Below are 22,937 nucleotides of genomic sequence, written 5' to 3'. Positions count from 1 at the left end.
CGGTCGATCTTATCCCTGTTTTGAGGTACCCCAGATAGTTATATAACTGAAGAAATAATTAATAAATAACATTAACAGCTTAACGAACGGTGTTTATTTGCTGAACTTTGCTTGATGGCCGGGCGATTTCACAGAAAAATGGCCAACAATTACATTTTTCACTAAATTTCCTATCACTTGTAAACCAATTAAGATATTGAATTCAAATTTAATATGTAGCTTCCTTATGATTTTTCGCATAAATATCTGTCAAGTACGTCATTTAACTAGTGTTTCTAAACCTGTGGGTCCAATTTGTTCGAAATAATAGTTTCGAAAACAAATTTATATCATTGGCAAACACTTGCGATAGATAGATTGGCTCTAATCTTAGGAAAGATATTTTCTACTTAATTTTGTATTGGTTATTTACATGAAACACAAGTTAGATCAGCCCACAATATTCGCATACACTACACGATGTTTAGCAATTCACAAAATATTATAGTAATATTTTATTTAAGAAATTATTATAAAAAAAATAGTTTACGATTTTATTTAATGTTATTGTTAATTTATTATTCTTAATCTAAGCACTATTTTTTTTATCAGCTTAACGCCCGGTGTTTTTTTGGCGAACTTTCCTGGGTGGCCGGGAGATTTCGCGGAATAATGGCAAAGAATTATCTTTTTTAGTAAAATCCTTATAACTTGTAAACCAATTAATATATTTTATCGAAATTTATTTGTAGCTTCCTTAAGATTTTTAGCATAAATATATTGTAATTACGTCATTTAACCTGTGTTTCTAAATCTGTGGGTCGCATAATAAGGTGATTTTTTAATTTTACAAATATAATATTAAATATTTACTATAAATTACAATCAATATTATTCTAAAAGCGTAAATCGCCACTACCTGTCCCGTCTTATCAGCTTATCTTATGCATACCTTTTAAGAATTCATCTATTAGGGTACATGACACTTTTTTTATCTGTGTGAATTCCCGAATTCGGAAATTCCACACAGATAAAAAAATGCATTTCATAATCGAAGTAATGCAGTAATATTTAGTCTATTCTGAACTATCGGTCGAAACGTATCGCGAAAATTGCTCCTCTCTCTGTAATCTTTTTTGATTGTGATTTTGGTTTAAAATTTTTATTTTCAATCACCGCAAAGTGATTCTAATTTAAATGTACGTGAACATAGACCGCGTGTGACGAATTTACATTCATCCAGTTCCTCCTTTTCATAATGACAAATGTTTTTGTACGTATCACTCAAAAATATTGAAATATATAAAAAAGTGTAAATAATAAAATTAAACATGAATAAGTATATAGTGTAGTTCATAAGTGTAATTATGAAAATAAGTGTGTTCGTGACAGTTGTACGCAGAAAATTGACCCCGAAAAATTTAGTGAGTGCAAATTATATTATATTATAAATGAATATTTTTTTATAAATCGTTTATACAAAAAGTTACAATTACTCTCGGTAAATAAAATTGATGATTGCTGTTTTTTTAATAAGAAAAAGTAACGCACGCTCTATAAATTTGTGCGGGGTGATTCTAAAGTTAATCGAGTAATATTATTTTTACATCATGTGCGGCCGCGTAACATCTGCATTTGGTTCGGAGGAACAATGGTCTGTATGATAGCCATAACTACAAATTTTTCCAAAAGACAGCGCTTGTAAACAGGGCTCAACGCGTGACAATCACGTGCTCTTTAAAGAAAGCTTCTAATTGGTTATTCACTTGAACGGAACCGCCCCCGAATACTATTTCAACAGGGTAGTATTGGATTGCCGTTCGCGAGATTTGATTTACGTGTGCGTACGGTTGTCAAATTTTTTAAAGTGTAAAAATGTCTTCTACGGACATCAATACTAAAATTAGCCCCTGTAGTCCTCCAAAAATACGGACTAAAAGAAATAACATAAATATTTTTAAAAAAACACTATTTTTAATAAATATTAAAGGGAAATTTTAAAAATCCCAACCAATTAGAAGAAGAAATTATTTAAAAAAATATTAGGATATTTATCTATATTGCAAAAAAAGTTATATTCTGTTATATCTATTTTTAGGTAAAAGAAAGAGACTTATGATTTCCCACATCGTAAATTAAGACGGGTATGTCACAGATTTGCTATGGGCTTTTGAATAAAAAAAAGTGAAAAAATTCTCACTACCGCTAGTATAAAGCTTGCTGCAAAAAATGGCTATCTTTAAAAAATATTAATTTTAAACATAGTAAGGAAACGTAAACAAAAATATGACAAATTTATAATTAATGAAATGGCAAAATAGTAGTTTTGAGACTTCCTCCATATCACTGTGAACTTAATCCTATAGAATTAATCTGGGCGCTAATTAAAAATTATGAAGCAACTAAAAATAATAACTTTAAATTTTCAGAAATGTATAAATTATTAATGGGGCTTTTGGGACAATAACGCCAGAAATATGGACAAATGCGTTGAGCATGTTAAGGATAAGGTTGAAATTTATAGGTGGGAATTAGATAATGTGGTAAAATTAAATATTGAGTAATTTTTATTAATGTAAACTAGAATTGATTCCTTAAATCTATTTTTTGTTTTGTTGTTTTATATTTAGTATTTAAAATGTTTTATTTATAATCCTTGCCTTTAGTATTAATTTTTACGTGTTTTCTAATTGTATATGTTTTTAAAATTAATGAAGTGTTTTATTTATTTAAAAAAATCGTTTAATTGTTCTGATTCCGCCCTGTCCTCAGTGATCACGTGAACACCGCGTGCATTTGTTATTGTCGCTGACTCTTGAAAATAAATAGACTGTAGGTCAGTGTTTCCCAACCTTCTTTATGCCATGCTCCACCGCAGTCTTTTCAAAAGTCATTTGCCCCACCGGCCTCTTTTTTAATTAAACCAGGGCTGTGGAGTCGTTAAAAAAAAACACGACTCCGACTCCGACTCCGATTCCGATATTTACCAACAACACGACTCCACTCCGACTCCGACTCCGACTTCGACTCAAAAAAGTTTAATTTTATCAGGTATTTTTAATGTTTTTCTACACGTTTAATATTCATACGCTATACACATTCATTATTACGCAATTAAAAATTCATAAACTTAATAATTTAAAAAAATGCTCGGAGTCGCTCATTTTTCACGACTCCGACTCCGACTCCAACTCCGGCCAAAACACCACGACTCCAACTCCGACTCCACAGCCCTGAATTAAACAGTAGTGTGGAATAGTTGATAATTGCCGACGTGTCCCACCTTTGAGCCGCGATGCCCCACCATGGGAAACACTGCTGTAGGTGAATTTTTTTCATGCTCATATGTAATTTTTGTTTTTTGATATTTTCAAAACGCTGTGACTAAAAACTACTTCATGCTTGTCAATATCGACACGAAAATATTATGTTGAATCTCAGTCTACATTTTTGCATCATTATTATTGTGATCATTGAAATGTGTTCAAGTGTAATAAAATAGCTTCTCAAGTCTTATAAAATGAAAGCAGGAATTTTAAATATAACCGGTAGATATGTTTTGGCCCTTAAAAGGGCCTTTTCATCAATGATGCCAGACATTGCTTATGCTTTCTTTTCTGTTTTCTTGGGCAAGAGAACGGCTTGGATGTTGGGCAGTACTCCTCCTTGAGCGATGGTGACTCCGGAGAGAAGTTTGTTTAACTCCTCGTCGTTTCGGATGGCCAGTTGGAGATGTCTGGGGATGATCCTAGTTTTTTTGTTGTCGCGAGCGGCGTTGCCGGCCAACTCGAGGACTTCAGCGGCCAGATATTCCATGACAGCGGCCAAGTAGACGGGAGCACCGGCGCCGACCCTCTCGGCGTAGTTTCCCTTCCTCAAGAGACGATGGATACGTCCCACGGGGAATTGGAGTCCAGCGCGGCTGGAACGGGACTTCGCCTTTCCCTTGACCTTGCCTCCTTTACCGCGACCCGACATGTTGAGCTTTGAAGTAGACTGGAACGACTGCGGAGCAACGAGCGTCTGTGAAAATCGAGTTTTGGGCTGTATATTTATTACTGTCGCGGTGCGCGTCGCTTACCCCCACCGCTTCGCCGAGGCGAGCGCCCCCTCCTGCGCTAGCTCGTTCGATAGCGAAGTATACCCGACGAAAACCAGCGAAATTTTATTCGTTCCGACACAGCGTCACAGCGAAGTCCAACCATGGCACCGAAAACCAGCGGAAAAGCGGCGAAGAAGTCTGGTAAAGCCCAGAAAAACATCACTAAAACCGACAAGAGGAAGCACAAGAAGAAGAGGAAGGAAAGCTACGCAATCTACATTTACAAGGTGCTGAAGCAAGTCCACCCCGACACCGGCATTTCGTCGAAGGCGATGAGCATAATGAACAGCTTCGTCAACGATCTGTTCGAACGCATCGCGGCCGAATCTTCTCGCTTGGCCCATTACAACAAGCGTTCAACCATCACCAGCAGGGAGATCCAGACTGCCGTCAGGCTCTTGCTCCCCGGAGAACTGGCCAAGCACGCCGTCAGCGAAGGCACCAAAGCCGTAACTAAATACACCAGCTCCAAGTAAACTTCCGTCACCAACTTTCAACAAGGCCCTTTTAAGGGCCACCAAAAATTCTTTTCGGTTTACATTTTTTCATGCTAACGAAATTTTACCTGTCCCGTTAATATTTTTGTATATTATTTAATAAATTAATATCGTTTATTTTTATATTAATGTTCGCTATTTTTGTTCTAGCTCTAGGCTAGACTAGCAGTACTTTTTTACAATTAATTATTTCGTTTAAATATAATCATAACATCTCCCTACGGATACTTATTAATCTGATACAAACCGATAACTAGAAATATAGTTACCCATTGTTTATATTTTTACCTAACCCTTATATTACACAGTTTTAGCTTCATAATTTAACATTGCGCCAGATAATACGAGTTCAGCAAGGGCACAGTCGAAAAAAGTTTGGGAGCAGCTGACAGTTTGTGAATGAAATAACATTAAGCTGATAAATTCAATGATCCTCAAAATAAATATTTTATCGAACAATACCTTATTGTATTATTAATTATAATTGCATATAGATTTTAATTCATATTAATACATAAACTACTTTATTCACTTACCGGCTATACTTTAGTATTACGTCGCACGTCTGATTACGCGAATTTGTCACTGCAGAAACACATGCGCGCGTGCGCGCATGCGTCACGCACATCAGTGGTTCAAATAGTTCGCGAAATGGAAAATCTCCATAAATCCAGAGAAGAGTGCAGCCGTGCTCTTCACCAGGAAGCGCAAACACATGACCGGAACAGACCAAATCATCATGTTCGGCGAGGGGATCCCATGGGTCGGCGAGAGCCGCTACCTCGGATTAATCTTCGACCAGAGACTGACATGGAAACCGCACATCAAACACGTCAGAGCGAAGGCAATAGGAGGAATGGCGGCGCTTCGTCCGATCATGGGCAGGCGCAGCGGACTCAGCCTCAAAAACAAGATCCTCATATACAAGACGATGATTCGCCCGGTTATGACCTACGCCGCGTTAATGAAAATATGAACTTCTATTTGAGCAGTTACGATACATTTTGAAATACATTTACTCAGTGGCGATTTTCAAAGGCAAATGTTCGCAAGCATGCAGTTACACGATTTTGCCGTTTCAAGTTGCACTCGATTGACACTTGAGGGCAGCACCGTCGCTAAGCCGCGTACGCACGCACGCACACAACTACACTCGGCTTTCGGGTAGTCGGATTGGAAATGTGCGCCCCGGTGAGGGCCTATGCGCACCCGAGCCATCTCAACAGACTGCAGGTTGCACAAAACAAGATTTTGCGGGAAGCCATGGATGCCCCGTGGTTCGTCAGGAACGTTGACATCCGCAAGGACACCGACACCGGGCTGATCATGGAGTTCATGAAAGAGTTTTCCACAACGTTCCATAAGACACTACCCTCCGTACCGAACGAGACCATCCAGAAGTTGAGCAGCACTGGGGATCCATACGGAAATCCACACCCGATGGACATCCTGAAGTTCGAACCGCCGCACACCAGCTAAGTAACGATTCAAACATGACAAAACAACACATACCTCAAACAATTTTATTTTATTTTCATTTCAGGCAACACAGCTGACGACCATCAGCTGACACTTAACGACTGACCAACACCGACTGAGAGCAAAGCGCACTGCGCAGTCTCTCGAAATACACCAACTATGAATATTAAGCTGGTCTTCGCGTTTTCAAAAAATACTGAAAAATGTTGATAAGAGTAATATATTTTTTTAATAAATAATTTGTGATGAAATCTTATTCAACTAATCGAATTTACTCATTTCGGTGGCCCTAAAAAGGGCCGTTTAGACATTATGTTTCATATGGTTATACTTGATGATGTGATTCCTGATATTTTTTAAAAACTGCTACAACTGATTTGACTTCTCGGTCTAATCTCCTCCATTGGATCTTGTCGACCGGATTCGGATTCTTCTTGTACAGTTTTTGTGCCTTGTTTCTCTCCCGAATTATTTCACGGACATCTACTGGAAAAGGATCGTCGGCGTTTTGTAAGATTTGAGGTAGAGGCGGAGGAAGTCGAGGATAATCCTTCTCGTACTCCATCAAGATGCGAGCTATTTTGACCCCGAGTAACTGTTCGTCTTCGGTTGATCCAGATGGAGAGTCCTCCTCGGACGCACGACGACACAAGTCTGTCCAATCCCATTGCGCCAGAACTGCTTCTGGAATTTCTTTGTTGAAATGATCCAGAATTAATTGAGCGACGGAGCTATACACGATTTCCAACTCTGACATGGCTCAGGCACATACTGAACAATCGTCGACTTAAGCAGTATATATATCTACCTACCGACGATTGATAATGTGACATCTTACTAAACTATAATTAAATAAATAATATTATCAATATGTACTTAATAGTTATATTAGTGTCTAGTTTAGTTATTTTACTTCTTTCTTCAGACTAAACATTGTTTATGATGAGAGCATTCTATCGACAGTACTTTGTAGACAGCAAATATAACTCGATTTAAAATTCGCATTCAAATTGTATGCTGCTCATTAAAAGTTCAATCTGTCCTATGGATTATAACAAAGTCGAACATATTATAAAATTTGGCACAAATATTGAAATGTAGATAGAATATCCGCTTCCTCCCGAATGCAATTCCAAGGTTTTTAGAAGAAATCTCAAATATTGTATTGTTATTTGAAATTACAATTCATATAGAAATATTTATTTCTCTTAAAAATATGATGAAATTAAGATTCTGCGAATTATGAGATTGGTTTTGCCGTCTCCGACTTTGTGTATAGTTGTAAATTTCGTATACATAGACAGAGCCAGTCTCGCGTTCCACCGAAACTCTATAGTCAATTTTGCGGAGCTTTTGGAACCCTTTGTGTAAAAGAAACAATGGCCAGACAACTTGACTGTGTCGTTTCTATGAATCATTTCTTAACGTTTGTCTTAGTCGCAATAAATCAAGAAAATATACGAAAAACTATGGTTCGCTAAGACGCCTGTTTTCTTCTGACAGTCCATGTTTCTGAAATAATAGGCGTTTCAAATTTCAACATACGATGATTGTTAACAGTGTTTCTAAACCTTTTTTATATCGAGCTCATTTATAAAGTTAGCAATATTTTTACCGAGGAATAAATTTATTAAGATTCAATAATGTAAAGATTCCTTAGTCGCTATGTAATATATAATTCTAAAATGTATTACTTTGATATTGGAAATTACAAACATTTTGCTAAATAAAATATTTAAGCTCAGAGCTCTTCCGGCATCTAATTGTCAGAAAAAATCCCACCAATCCCGAAATAGATAATTTGTTTTTGATATTAACATTTTATAGCAATGCAACACTATGTGCGCTGGCTGCATTAGCTATGCTATAATGACTCCGCCCCTTTCACCTCTAAGATACTTTTTTATGTTCTGTTTATGTTTATATTATTTTTTATATGGATGTTTTTTATTAAATTTGTTTAGTGTATAAACGATTGGTTAAATAAATTAATAAAATAAAAATAAGCTAATTAAAATTTTATAAAAAACTTTTTAATTATATACATTTATCTTTTTATTTTGGTGTTTGATATACATTTATTGATTAACCTTTTTAATGAGTCAACCATTAACACAAATAATCTGATTTGGCATATATAATTCCATCAAAACCCATAGCAACATTTTAAACTAATTTTTTGAGGTCGACTTCTTCGATCCTTCACTACTTAAGTTCATTTTATTCAGATTAAGGATCAGATTAATACAATGACATATAACGAAATAAAAAGATAGGTTTCTTTACATAAATATATTACAATAAAATAAATAAATAAATACAATAATAAATCTCGTTAATAGTCAACAACGCGCTTCATAAAAACAATAGTTTTATAAATAAAATCATGCCCGTAATTGCACGCACAACAATCACACTTTAAAGTCTTTAATTATTAAAATAAGCACTGAGCAAAAGTACGTTATATGCGATGGTAACGAACGGTGTCCTCGCATGACTCGATCGGGAGTAAGACGTCGACGCGAAGACTTCAACCTAACCCCATCACGAATTTTGGTATCTGATAAGCCACGTGGGGGATAGACATGAGCATGGACATTCTGTAATAATAAAATGATAATTGAAAAGACATTTATAATATAATAATAATAAAACAATGTGATAATATTCGATTACTTACAATGTTTGAGTTATACTGTACACGTTCAACCGACACCAATTGCATGTTTGAAGAATATGAACGAGCTTTGTATTTACATGTATAATATATTTACATCGATTAATATGAAATAAGTATTTTTGGATTTGTACATGTGGTAAAAAGTGTAATACCACAACCAAATTAAATAGTATTGGGTGCAGAGATGACCTGTAGTTATTATTTTTACGAGATTCGAAATTCTCAAGATCGTCTCCGATTCAGTGCATTAAATGCATGTTAACAATTCGCCAAGTTTTCATCACATATTATTTTAAAAATATATACAAAATTTAAGATGCTAAGCATCGTCGTTATATTGTTAATTAGCGTAAAAATGTGCATCGTTTTTTGTGTGACTATCCACCATTTTTATGTAGCGGTATACCGTGCTGTTTACAATAATTTATTTACTTACAATTTTTTCATATGAAATCTAGGAGTTATTTTTAATCCAAACTAGAGATTAGGAACGAGCAACTGTTAACTACCCTTTGAGAACATTTGTCTTATCCAAGTGGAAATACTCGAAAACCTAGAGGATAGATATATTGATGTTAAACACTTGTATAATACGGATATTCGCACATTTTTAGTCATTATAATAATAACAATATTTACACAATAATAATAAATTACCATAGGCATAATACGATGGATATATGCTTATGATTTACATTTATTAATATTTAAAAACAAAGTACCTTCACCGTACTATTTTAACACTGTACAACAAGATTTATGACACAAAGATAAAATCTAAAACCATTTGATTTCAGCTGTATAATAACGATTTTTAAAAATTTAACTTTAACTCTATAACCATTTTAATGATTGTGCTTAATATTTTAAGCATACTACAGTTTAAAGTAATTTAAAGATAAAAATTGAATTCTACAAATTTTGGTATTACTGATATACAATTATACAAACTGAAATATGTATTATGTATCATTATAATTCATAAAAATATAACTTTTAAAAAACAAAATCTATAATATCTAAAAAAACAAATGATCTTATAAAAAAAAGCGATTTAAAATCAGTGTATATATATATCGAGATGTCTTATATTTGTGGCAAAAAAGTGCAAAACTGTTGTACAGTGTAATCTTAATGTATATAATTATTTTATACATACATAGCTATATATTTTTAAATTAAATTATAATAGAAGAGTGATAGATTTATTATTGTAGGGTCTAGTCTAAAGATTCGTTAAGGTCATATATTGTTCCACATGTAACCGGAAAAGAAGTTGGATGTCACATACGATACGGCCAGTCCGTTGTACAGCCAAGCGCCCCAAGACTGTCGCTCTGATGACTCAATGCGTGCCTCCAGAGGGCCGCATAGTGATTTGCGTGCGTGAGATCGCCCTGATCGGGCATCGCACAATATCCTCTTGCGACAATCAGCGTCGCAGGGTGTCCTCATCGGACTGTTCTTCCAATAGTGTCTGAAATATTGATAATAACATGCAATTATAAAAATGGTTTATACTTATATTATATTATTATATTATATATACTTTATTAATTATTTAACATAAAGAGAAATAACAGGTAACTAACTAAAAAGTCACTGGCGCTTAAAGGGCTATAAGTGTTTCTTATTAAAATTATAAAATATTTTGGTATGATTTAATGATATAGCATAGAGATTGGGAATTCGTTATAGGAAACTTCGCTATAGGGGGGATTGATTTTTTACCACAGAATTTTATTCCCGGCGCAAAAATTTGTTAAATAGTTCCCTTTATAGAATAGAATAGTGAAATAGTCAATAATGAAATATTTAAAATTTCAAAAGAAGAATTAAACTTAATGTAAAAATATTTTTTATACTTAATTTTGAAGGATTTTCCTTTATATATAAATTAAAGAATTTGAAACCAATAAACAAAAATAGTTAAATTGAAGACCAGAGATTTTGTCGATTTTTTCAATTTTTCATCCCTTTGGGGCAAAATTTATTTTATTAATTATAAGCTATTATTACAGCTTTCAATCAATGGATGTCAATATGCAAGACTTAGTTCGATTTTATTATTATTCATCTGTGAGATTAGGAAAATCTAGGATAGCCTATTTTGTGATGGTTATACAATAATTACTAATTCTAATCTCCCAGACACGAAAGAGATTAAAAAGTACTTGGGTCCATATGGGATTTGAACCCAGGTCTTTCAGGTATCAGTCACTGACCTATACACTAGTTATATGTAAAATTCAATAACTCACTTATAGTAAAGATTGAAAACTTCTTCTTTGGCTGTGATTTCGTTGATGAACTGATCCCAATCTTGTGGCCGAAGAGAAGACATTTGATAAGCTGCTTTAGCCGAGTACAGCTTATACCAAATCGGATAATCGTACAAATTTGCTTCCTTCAAATTCATAATCCAAGTCTCATGATCAATCACCAACTATAAAATCATAAACAATTCGTTAATAATTAATAAAATATAAATATAACACATTCTTATAAAAATTACTCTTGTCGATTGATCATGATCGCCGTCTACATAATATATTCTATAACCAGGATTTAAATCGTAGTACGGTGTAACGGAAGGTCCGACGTAAGCAATACTAGTAGGTCTTCCTAAAATGTATTTATCGTATTAGTATTATATTAGTTAACGATGTTTTAATATCCCTTACCTAGATCTTTAGTATCGTAAAACACTTCAAACTCGTCAAAGTGAGTGTGGCCGAAAAATTGTGCTGTGATTGTCGACTCGTATCGGTTGATGATTGAGTAATAGTTACGACTCCACACTTTCAAGCAGTCGGAATGACCGGGCGGTATGTGTCCTATTATGTGAACCTTTTCGGCATTGAACTCGGCCGATTGCAGTTCATAAATCAGCCATTGAAGCTCGGTGGCCGGATCCGTGCTGTTCATCAAGAGCCACCTGATTGAAAATACTTTGATTAGTGATACGTCAGAAACAAAAATGTACAAATGAGAGTTATAATTACCAATTCTTATTATTGCAATAGTTCATGTTGAGCGATATGATCCTGAATCCTGGTCTTACCAGGACTGAGTAAAAAGCTCCTCTTCTCACGGTGTTAGATACGCCGGCCGGTAGCCATCTTCTCCACTGACGGTCCAGCTCGTTGTACAGCCATTGTATTCCAGATTCTTCAGAGTTAACATAGGGTGGAGGAAAACTATTGACAATTACGCATATAATATACATTTATTGCATGTATATAATGTGTTTAGTGGTAAAAAAATGTATATACCTGTTCACTGGCGCCGATTCGTGATTTCCTAGAGCGGGAAAGATTGGTACTCCCGGGAACATGTCGGACATTTGTTTGACTGTGTCTTGGAGGATTTTTAGGTTTTCTTCTCTGGTTTGGTTCCAAACGTCATGCGGAGGTAAATCTCCGGTCCATAATATATAATCTATATCCTAAAAATACATAAAAAATGAGATAATATTAAGAGTCATGGCCAACACTAAGTAGACTTAGATCAGTTGACAAGATTCAATTTTGTGATGAAATCAAAGTTAGATGGAAAAATATGGCAAATAAATATTTTGGAACCACCCATGTTTTGCTTTTGTCTGTGAGCGCTGGATAATTTTAATATATGAATTTGCTTATCGTAAAATCAAATAAAAAAAGGCTTAATTGTCCCAATATATTATTGACAGTAAAAATGTGTTTTTTTACTGAGAAACTTTATGAAGTGCCGATCATTGTCAAATTATAAACTTTAAAGCATCATAACATTTTGAATATTTTTTTATAATGTTCTTCTAATGAATCACCTAATTGTATAAGCATAATTTTCTATTTTCATATTTGCAGAGGTGAAAAATAAATATTTTTTATTTATTTTTAATCGATAATAAATATTAATTACCTAATCAAATAATTTATTCTGTGTAATTGATATCAAAATTGCATTGCAGAATTAAAATAAATATGTTCACATCACTTGCTAGAGAGCTATCCACCAAACGATCAAGACGGTAAATAATAACGAAAGTACGACCATCCCCCGAGTATGCCGTGTGTATTGTAAGTAAATATTTTTTTGTTAAGCGGAAAATGTTTGAGGAAGACGAAACGAAATGTGTCATAAAACTTACACTATGAACCAATACTATTTGATTTTTAAATAGGGATTTTCTGTCCCTTTTCGATACACCGCTCTCACTACCCACTTAATCTCTAAATGGGTTTTACAAAATAGAAGAATAGCCGGAGAATTTCGTATCTTGAAAATCGTGTAAGATATATATTTCATATGGAGAAATCAAGTATTAAAAAATAACAGGGTACTCGGTTCTATATATTAGGAGGGCTGTAGCCCTGTAGCACATGTGGACGAGCCGTTACTGGTTTCAACAATTCTTAATTAATTACCTTATAAACTATGAACTTACTGTATGAGTATCAGCAATATGTTTCAACATATGATCAACTGTCCGTTTTGGGGTATCACATTTACGATAGTCTCCCCAGCGTCCAGCGCCTCCGCCAGGAGTAGCAGCTGGGCCGTTGGTTATTCTGCAACACAGTGGTTCGTTGCATTCGGCGTTGGAACCTATTGAAGCAATGTTTAGTATGGAATGAATCCTATTATCTAGGAAAAGCTAACGATATGGCATACCTTCAGCATAGTAAGGGTCGAAATGAGTGTCAGATATATGTAAAACTTTGAAAGTCGGCGAGTTCGGCTGCGGTGGTTCTAGAGTTTTGAGAACGGGCTTGGGCATCGGCGGAAAAGCTACTTCCCATTCGTGATAAGGGTTGTAGACATCTCCACATGCGTCTCCTATGACAAAACTGCATATCTCATCAGGTCCTAATGATATCCTCGATAATACGTATACAACTTCTCCCTAGAATAATAAAATAATATTAAATTCTCATCTACATCTTTATCTACGAAAAGTTTGTAAGACATAGTTTATCAAATGTCTAGCTACGTCTTCCAAAATCTGTAGAAATTATACTGCTACATACCCCAAATAGTCTAGTGACGCCTTCACACACACGAGCGGTCTGAATCTTCAGCGAAACGCAGAATTGATAGATAGTTTTCTTGATCTCCGCTTCGTTCTTTCCGGTCCTGATGTAATGCTGCAATAATCCAGCGCCGGCTTGGCAAGCCGTGCAAGACACTTTGGACATGACGGACGTCTCTACTTCGTAAGCCACCTGCTTTAGGTTGAAGAGCTTGAGCGCCTTCTCGACGAACTGCGGCAAATTAGTGCCCCTCTCTGCGTCCAACCCCCAGAGCATCCTAGAATAATTCTTCCTGGCCTTCAACAGTTGATCCAGAAGCTCTCCGTCTGTATCTGAAGGAAGCGTGTGGTTGTGTCCCACGGGGTGAAGCCAAGGGCCGTCCGGCTGGGCCGTTTGCCGCCATCTCCAGTTATCCACCGGCGCCGTCCAGTTCACCACGGCTCTGGCGGTGAAGTTCTTGGGATTCCACACCAAGGGGCTACCTGCAACACGAGCGAATCGTTCAAGTTCAAGGCCGATTGTCGACGCGTGACGTTATGTTTTTAGCACGCGATCCAATTCCAAGACGTTCGTGAAAGTCGTGGCACCTCTCACCACAGCATTCAGTGAAAAGGTGGTCTAGCGGCTACTGAACGCGTCGCTCTTGAGTATTATAACGGTTGGAAAGTGTAGCAGCAGTTGATTAGCGCTCGTTATACTGTTATGCAATGAGTTTTTCGCATGGGATGCTGTAACTTGGTTATGACAGTTCGTATGGCGCGTTTTCAGAAGAACTCGTTTCTGAGACCTTCGGAAAACTCTCCATAACGGGGGTGTTTCGACATTTCAACAAGTCGAAAAGAAAATCGTTTCTATAAAGCAAATATTGACATATGTAGCAATAAAACACTAAATGCCTTTAAATAATCTTTGAATAAACAAAAAATGATTAAAAATGAATTACATAAATTTCTCCATATTCATGTAAACTTATGTTTATAAAAGTTTCTTGGCGAAAAGCCAATTCTGAGCCAAAATTGCAATTCCAGGATTTCGGGATCGACAAATTGCATTTTTATATATGATATATCAATTTATAAAAGCAATCAAATCTCAGATTTGTAAAAAAACCGTTGAAACTGCTAGAGGATATATTCACCAAACAGGTCTGAGGTTCGCTCCAAATGGTATTCATTAAAACTTAAAATTTATTGCTTTTCTACAGTCATGTCATATAAATATCACGTGACACAAGTTCACCATTCAAATGTAGTCGTTGTCTATCTAAAATATTTCGTTTTAGTTCTGCTTTTAACAGTGCCTTTCAACTTCTATTATTATTGTGATTAAATTTAGTTATTAAAAATGTTTATGAATAGTGTATTTACGGAGAATAAAATCATGCGGTAAAGTACTCATTGAGATCCGATAAAACGGAAATTAATCATGAACTTAATACATACAAGCAAGTCAGTTTAAAGTACATGTATCAGAAAACCTTAATATTTTTAGAAACTGAGTTTATAATGGCAAAATTATTTTTTTAAATATAAAAACATTTGAAAATGTCTATTCATAAAAAAAGCGAAAAAAAAATCTGTGCGCTTGGATCGAAAAATAATAAAATTTCTATAGAAAATCTATTTAAAACCGCTGTAGATATAGAAAAGAAATACATACTTTGCATGGAAGTGATATTAGTCAGTACTGTTCGGAGCAAATTGTGTGAAGCAGCTTTATACGGACGTAAACCATTCATCAAAAAAGACAATCGCGTGAAACGAGTTAATTTTGCCTAAAATCATATTAATTAGACAAGTTTAGACTGTAAGAACATTTTGTTTAGTGATGAGTATAAATTTAATAGAATAGGCTCTGATGAAAGGCGATATGTGAGACAATTTATGAATGAAGAATTTAATCCTAGACATACCATAAAAAACAATTAACCGTTTGAATGCCGTAAGGACGCGGTGTCCACTTACGAACGACGACATGAATGCCGCTAGGACGCGGGTGTCCATTTCTAGTTTGGTATTTTTTTTGTAAAATTATGAAATATTTTTTTCGATACTTTTTGCGATTTTATTTTGCTCTTATAATTAATAAAAGTTCACACAAAAAAAAAATCAGAAATATATGGCAAAAAATGCTTGGCATTCTTAGCATACATCGCCTAATTTCGTTTGGCACTAAAAGGGTTAAGGGAGCTGGAGGTATGGAAGTATGGGGTTGTATATCTTGGCGTGCTATTGGGTCCATACATTTAATTAAATGAATTGGGAAGCATAAGCAAAAAAGTGGTTCAAAGACAATATTGTGGATGTTTTAGAGTGGCCATCGTACAGTCTAGACTTAAATCCAATTTAACATTTATGGGAGTACAGGCGGTCCTTGACTTTCGAACGTTCGACTTTCGCACAATTCGCTATTTCGTACATTAAAAAAAAAAAATTTAATTTTTTTTTTTAAAAAACGTTCTGATAGCGTTGAATCTTTTGCTTCAATCGGACGTTCGTATGATACAAACAGGTATACGATTTGTTCAATTTTGCAAAATAAAAATATAATTAAAGAATACGTTCAAAATTGTGGAAAATAAAGATATATAATATTTCCACAATTTTTAATGATATGTTTCCAAAAAAACACAGCAAAAAAAACATGGATGAAATGGAAAATCTTTGTCATCGTAGATCGATGACCAACATCAAAAAGATGTCCCTCTGAGTATTTCAAATATTCAAGCAAAAGCTCTTAGTTTGCACAAAGATTGGAAGGATAGATTAAAAAAATATTTTAACACGGTTTTTCAAGCAAGTAACGGTTGGCTTTACAATTTTAAAATGAGGTATTCTTTTCATAATATTATATTTACTGGAGAATCGGCTGATGCGGATAAATATGCTGCAAAAGAATTTATTTCCTAATTATCCAAAATTATTGAAGATGTAGAATATTTCTCTAGCCAAATATTTAATGTAGATGAGACAGGTTTATTTTGGAAAGCTCTTTAACAATGAAAAATATGAATGAAGCCTTCGCGCATCTTGACAATTTTTTAAATATTATGGAAGATTGTGATCCCAATGGAGAACGCATATCTCAAGTGCGTGGGGCGATCAATAAAAACATAGCATGTTATAAAATACTATATGAAGAAAAGAAAAAGAATAGTGGAAAACAGTTAACTCTTGATAACTTTTCAAAGGAAACACCCGCAAACCCCACTTAAACGCCTCTTAAACATTTTATATTTACTTGATAAATAAATATTTTAAAATACACACAATTTCAATTTTTTTTACTTCCCTCGACTTTCGTATATTCAACATTCGCACACATTTTCAAGAACCAATTATGTGCGAAAGTCGAGGGCCGCCTGTACTTAAAACATAAGATTAGGGACAACAAATTGTCAAATTACCTGTGACTAGTGCAATGTGTATGAAGATCAGCGTCGATATAATACTCCATCGTATCCTGATGATCATAATATGGTTAAGAGTGGGTTCTGCCTATCTTGGTGCCGTCTGAAACAAAATAATGAATAGTATCAATCATATTGCAATACCAGAATTCAATTAAAAGTTCGAACATATAACAAGGAAAATCTAAAGAGTCAAATCGAATAAGTATGCAGCGTCACAGTTTATCGACCGTGAAAAACCCAAAGAAGCATCATCATCATCACCTTCAGATCTCAGATCCTCTCACTCAGAAGTTTCCTGGTTTCTCCGCATTGGCATTGTCGCGACAACTTTCTTCCGAGAAGAGTATAGCGACTTATGAATCATCAATATAAAGTACATACGTCCGATGGAATTCAGAACAGCGAACAGGAAATGTCTGGTGAATCCTTTCGAGCTCAGCAAACACAATGGTTAAGAGCTGACGGGTGATGGTTGAACATCATTGTGTTGCACACTCAGATCCGGGTCGCGGAAGCTAACTGAATATGCGATATCAGATTTTTATTTAAAAAAAATCACCGGATTATATAAGGAAAGAAGAGAAAATAGGAAAGGCGTGGAGAGAATCGAAGCGCGGTGAAATCATGTTCGTATGTGTACCCATGAATAGAACTATGAAATCGAACGAAGTAGATAATGATGCTTTATATAACTTTATATGGTAATAATAACATCCTTGTAAACAATAGCTGCTACAGCTGCTGCTGCGTAACCGAACGTGACTTTGTTATAGGAAATTCCCTTCATACATAATAATGCTCATGCAATGGTTAAATGTTAATCATTGTACAAGTTTGACGTCATTTATTATATTCGTGGTTGAAAGCTTTTCGAAAAAAATGACAATAGATTCGCTTGACAACTTTCAAAACAATGATTTTGGGTGCTAATTGAAGCTAATTTCAATGACAATATCTTAAAGCAAAAAAAAATCTATTGTTTCATATCCATTATATTGACCTACTGTATAAACTACGCAAAATAAATCATTTTAAACTAGTCATTAGTTGTACATTATTATACTTATTACAATGATAAGTATAAGTTATAAATATAATATATTTCATAATAAAATAAATTCGAGGTTGAGTATGTATGCAGAGATGTCAGATGAATTAGGAAAAAATCTGACCGTTTAAAAAGGTCATTGGTAAATTATGCATTATTGGAAAAATATAAAGTCGAGGGTTTCGACTTACTTGGTAATTTCATAGAATCTAGGGCACTACTTGTGAAACATTTGGAACCTGCACTAGAAACCGTCATGCATGATTTTATCAAGATTGTTTGAATTGTGTATTTTTTGCTTTTTTATGCATTATTAAAATTATTGTTTTTCTTTTATTTTCGACATGCCCAGTACAAATCTTGTATGGCCAAGAGATGCTTGAACCAATCTGAGCAAAAGATTCCGTCCGGTCTTATACCGCTGGTCTCCGTAATGTACGGACGCGAGAGTGACCCTACGTGTTTCTGTGATGTTTTAAAACAGTAAAATATTATTTAATTAAAAAAATATTAGTTAATAATATTTTTTTTTTATTATTAATTACTTGCTCTTAAACACTTTGAATTTTATAAAATATGCATATTACAACGCTGAGCAAAATACTGATCAGCAAGAGCGTCAAAGTGCTTAATTTTTTATTACATATTTTTTGATTAGGGTCTGTTTTTTCAAATCACCAGAATTAACTGCTATTGAATTTCAAATTAAATACATAATTTTAACGGATTTATTGTATATATTATATTCAATAGCTAATAATGTTTACAACGAAGTTGATATATGTACATAAAGATCGGATCCATATCGGTGGTTGTTACGTGCAGATTTGCATATAAATTAAATAACTAAAAATAAAAATAAAATCACGGCGATCGAATTATTGAACTGAATGAAATAAAATATTTGCGTTTTGATATAAAAAATACAAATGAAATATAACTTCTCAAACGCATACCTGTTTTTGAGATAAGCGTTAAACAATAATAATGTTTGCGCCCTTTATATTTTGTTTCGTTCAACGAACAAATTCTGCGAATTCGGTCATAGTAGTCACCGCCGATAAACATTTTATTCACGGGTGTTTTTTGAAGGCTTAATTGCATTTTTATTGTTGTGAAGAAGCGTATCATTGTGTCGAAACAAAATAAAGGTGCATAAAGGTGTTGCTCAAGCATACAAATTGTTTCATTCTGAGTTTTTTTTTATATTTCATAATAATAATTTAATTTTAATATGTTTTTTTTATTACTACATATTATTTTTTTGTGATTTGAAATAATATTTTTTATTGTTTTTTCTACCATTGTCATTCATGGGTTTAGCAACAGGTCACAATGGTCGTAATACAATAAATTATAAGGCACCTTACTAAACTCAAGGATCGGTTTTCTGCTTATTTTCCATCAGTTGGATGCCAGAAGAGCCTGGATGATTGACAGAGGTACTTCTTGATCTATGTTCCAACAATGAAGCACGCATTTAATTTGCAAAAGAAGCAGATTCTTTGATTTTTTCCTGATATTTCGAGGGGGTAATATATAGTTAATAAAGTATACAAACTAGAATTACGATAATAAAAACCTGGGGATGATGTTTAGAGACTGTAATATTGAATAACAAAGGTACTGAAAGTATCGAGTGATTTATGGGCAATTATTCTATTTTCATTGGAAATAAACAATTAATTATCGAGGGAGGTCAAAGAAAGAAAGAAAAACATCCCAAACACCACGTTATGGCGCTAAATGGAGCGCAAAATCGCTTTTCATTCTATCATGTCACTTTCACGCGTCCACGTAACGATCGACACGTTATTCGCGAATGAATCGTAGACGTAAAATTTTTCGCCAAGATTCTTCTAGTCATCGGTCACAACTCTCGCTGGGTCATTAGGCTAAGAAAACTCGTGAAAGGGACAGTGTGATTGGCGCTCGGTGAAATCTATTATTTTAATATGCCTCTGCGTTTTTTTCTATTCTTCGATCTGAAAACGGTCTGATTGTGCGCGGGCCTTAACGTGAAAATCGAGCAATTAACGTGAATCGGCGAAGCGAGAATTATATAGTGGACGTAAAGCGTATGGATAGAGATTGAGACCGCTAATTTGAGAAACGACGAAAAGTGCTTATTATTTCGATTTCAAGTATCATGCGTTCTCTTTTCATTTCTTGGATTTCTTATTACCTATTATTATGTCATCAGCATTGGCGAAAATTTAACCTGATTTAATATCATATCTAATTTGGTATCTCTGATGACTTTTTAATGTAATTATTTCAAAGATTAGCTAAATTGATTTTTATTCTTGGATCGCAAAACCAAAGGCAACTCAAAAAGGTTTTGAAACATTATTGAATTTATATCGATATTCATAAGTAAAATTAGATTGCTTCACTTTTAAATTAAAATGATTAAATAATTCCACTTTGCTTTCAATATTCTGATACATGATGATCATGCTAGAAATATCACACATATCCAAAATAGTAAATAATAATAGAAAAGAGCCACAAAAACATTTGTTTGCAGATTAAATTAAATTTAAATTTTGTTTATCTGAAAATAACAATAGATAAAAAGTACTATTACTTCCTAATAAATAGTAAACCATATAACTTTTGGTTATTCCTGTAAGGTTAAGAATTACGGGATTTTTACTCTTAAGACCATCGATATAATAATTTCACTACTAATAAAAGTATAATAATTTCCAGGATAGGTCGCACCATTCGTGTAAATATTGAGTGACTTTTTAAAATACCATATATCACAAAAGTATTCTTTTCATAATGAAAATTTTCAATATATTTTTTTTGGACATGTAATAATTGTCTTAATTCTGATATGTTTATTTAAACACTCGTATCTGTCATATATGTATGTATGTGTAAATAGAGATTGTGGATTGCCATGTAAATGAGCACTTAAGATATATACATTTAATTGCGTGATTTTTATTTTATATACAATCAAAAGCGTCTCTCGTGATAATAGCAAATTAATTTCACATGCCATATGTGAACTTTTAATTGCGCAACAAAGTAATGTGATAAATATTTTTTACATTATTTTAATCCTAATGATATATTTAATTTGATTTTTATATTGAAATTATAATAATATAAAAAAACCTGCTCCAAATTGTCTAATAATAACTTAGAAAAACTATTTTATACAGTGAAAGTATATTGCGGTTTGTGGTTTCATATACTCATCATTATTCATAAACAAGACTCCAAAACAATAACAATAAAACACAAAAGGCTAATTTTGAAAATAATATATTATAATATTATATTAAAAAACATAAAAGTTGTTTATTTTATTAATATACTTTTTATGACAAATATTTTGGTGCGGTTATAAGTTTTAAATAGTGAGAAGATCATTAAAATTTTTATTAAGTATATACAACATTACTTTAAATATTTCACTTTTTAAATCGCTTCTGAGCAGGAGTATGCTCCATGGAAATTTAGTCGCAATAGATTGCTTCATGGGAGAATAACGCACGTTCTGCGTAAAACAGTGATTTTTATGTAATTATTCGGGGCCTGTTTCGCGCTTACTGCCGATAACACAGTGTGAATCAATGTCTGAATGTTAATTAACTTTAATAGTGGCTCAGGAAGTTCGAGGAGACAGGTTTAAGACTAAATAAGAATAAAACCGCGAGGCCACGGAGCAGGAGAAGCGAAAAAATGTCGTGCAAGTTTACAAGTCTGTACGAGAAGATCCGGGTTTGTCGACTCGCAAGCGTCCTGCTACTACAGCGATACCAAGATCAATTTGGAAACTGAACTTGAAACTACAATTGGTGCAAGATTGTATTCTGATTTCTCGATGATTTTCGTTTCCCGAGGAATGATATTAAAATAGTTTGCATTCTTTTTCAATTAATCGGTAAGATTTTGGTTTTCTTACACTAAAATAAATTTATTTCTCTAATTGTTGAGCCAATGATAAATTTTTCAAAAAATCAATGCTTTATAATTTCAGTTTTATAGTTTTATTGACGAAAAATAAACCGAACCAAGATTCTCTCCGACACTATTTATTATGCTACTAAAACTCGAAATAATATTAAAAAAATAAGGTCGGTCGGCGAGTAGTTAATCCATTCGCCGATCGACCCCGAGAGTCAGCTAATATCAGACACCACTCTCCGCACATACCTGATCAAAAAAACTGTCAAAGCAGGATAATGCATTTCTTTGCTATCGACGTAAGCACGCAAGAAGATGCCACGAAATCATCGACCCACATCTATGATACCTCTTCGATTTGGCAGCTACTTTTATGTCTACCTAAGCGGAGCCATCTATATAGCTACTAAATAATTTGACGGTCAATTATAAACTTATGCGGCAATAAATTAATATACAACTGATGTCAAGCGTCTTTATAATAGGTCACCACATTTTAACAGCTACATAAGTGAGAAAGGCGTTGAACATTTCGTATCGATTCATACTGATTATTATTGATTTAAAAAAAACTATAAACAAATAAACATTAAATAACATAAAATACCTTTAAAATAATTAAATAAATTAAATAGTTACCCAGGTAAGGAACTGGGAAATAAAATATTTGCCACTATATTATTATTTACAGCTAAAACTGTGATATATTTTTATTCTTTCCCACCTGGAATGCTATTATATATTATTTTAAGAACGGAGGATGCATTCCATTTGCAATTTCAACTTAAATTATTG

General features: G+C 33.9%; 3 protein-coding genes across 3 annotated transcripts in view; 1 reads left to right on the top strand and 2 right to left on the bottom strand.

Annotated features, from left to right (window-relative positions):
* Positions 1-3,330: 3,330 nt before the first annotated feature.
* On the bottom strand, positions 3,331-4,189 carry LOC148228785 (histone H2A-like). Its single transcript, XM_088200740.1, has 2 exons — positions 4,061-4,189; positions 3,331-3,984 (listed from the first exon to the last, which is right to left on the bottom strand). The coding sequence occupies exon 2, from the start codon at positions 3,955-3,957 to the stop codon at positions 3,583-3,585; it is 375 nt and encodes a 124-aa protein (XP_088056866.1). The 5' UTR covers positions 3,958-3,984; positions 4,061-4,189; the 3' UTR covers positions 3,331-3,582.
* Positions 4,183-4,683, top strand: LOC148228784 (histone H2B-like). The gene has a single exon (XM_088200743.1). The coding sequence runs from the start codon at positions 4,183-4,185 to the stop codon at positions 4,555-4,557; it is 375 nt and encodes a 124-aa protein (XP_088056869.1). The 3' UTR covers positions 4,558-4,683.
* A 4,120-nt stretch (positions 4,684-8,803) lies between these two features.
* Positions 8,804-22,937, bottom strand: part of LOC148228783 (sphingomyelin phosphodiesterase) — a 33,872-nt gene continuing 19,738 nt past the window's right edge. Inside the window, exons 2-12 of the mRNA XM_088200715.1 lie at positions 17,162-17,267; positions 13,753-14,237; positions 13,397-13,628; positions 13,170-13,330; positions 12,013-12,185; positions 11,743-11,937; positions 11,422-11,675; positions 11,253-11,362; positions 10,999-11,183; positions 10,029-10,214; positions 8,804-9,290 (exon numbers count right to left, since the gene is read on the bottom strand). Of these exons, the coding sequence (XP_088056841.1) occupies positions 9,239-9,290; positions 10,029-10,214; positions 10,999-11,183; positions 11,253-11,362; positions 11,422-11,675; positions 11,743-11,937; positions 12,013-12,185; positions 13,170-13,330; positions 13,397-13,628; positions 13,753-14,237; positions 17,162-17,228 (2,100 nt within the window). The 5' untranslated portion in view covers positions 17,229-17,267 and the 3' untranslated portion in view covers positions 8,804-9,238. The remainder of the gene's footprint in view (positions 9,291-10,028; positions 10,215-10,998; positions 11,184-11,252; positions 11,363-11,421; positions 11,676-11,742; positions 11,938-12,012; positions 12,186-13,169; positions 13,331-13,396; positions 13,629-13,752; positions 14,238-17,161; positions 17,268-22,937) is intronic.

The sequence above is a fragment of the Plectrocnemia conspersa genome, unplaced genomic scaffold (genome assembly GCF_051122295.1).
Source record: "Plectrocnemia conspersa isolate PC_06_02 unplaced genomic scaffold, ASM5112229v1 ptg000012l, whole genome shotgun sequence".
NCBI classification, from domain to species: Eukaryota; Metazoa; Arthropoda; class Insecta; order Trichoptera; family Polycentropodidae; genus Plectrocnemia; species Plectrocnemia conspersa.
Note: the sequence above shows the minus strand (reverse complement) of the source record. Positions and strands in the feature narration are given on the sequence as shown.

Coding starts and splice junctions, on each gene's coding strand:
- LOC148228785 (XM_088200740.1), bottom strand. CDS start 3,957: ATGTCGGGTCGCGGTAAAGGAGGCAAGGTCAAGGGAAAGGCGAAGTCC.
- LOC148228784 (XM_088200743.1), top strand. CDS start 4,183: ATGGCACCGAAAACCAGCGGAAAAGCGGCGAAGAAGTCTGGTAAAGCC.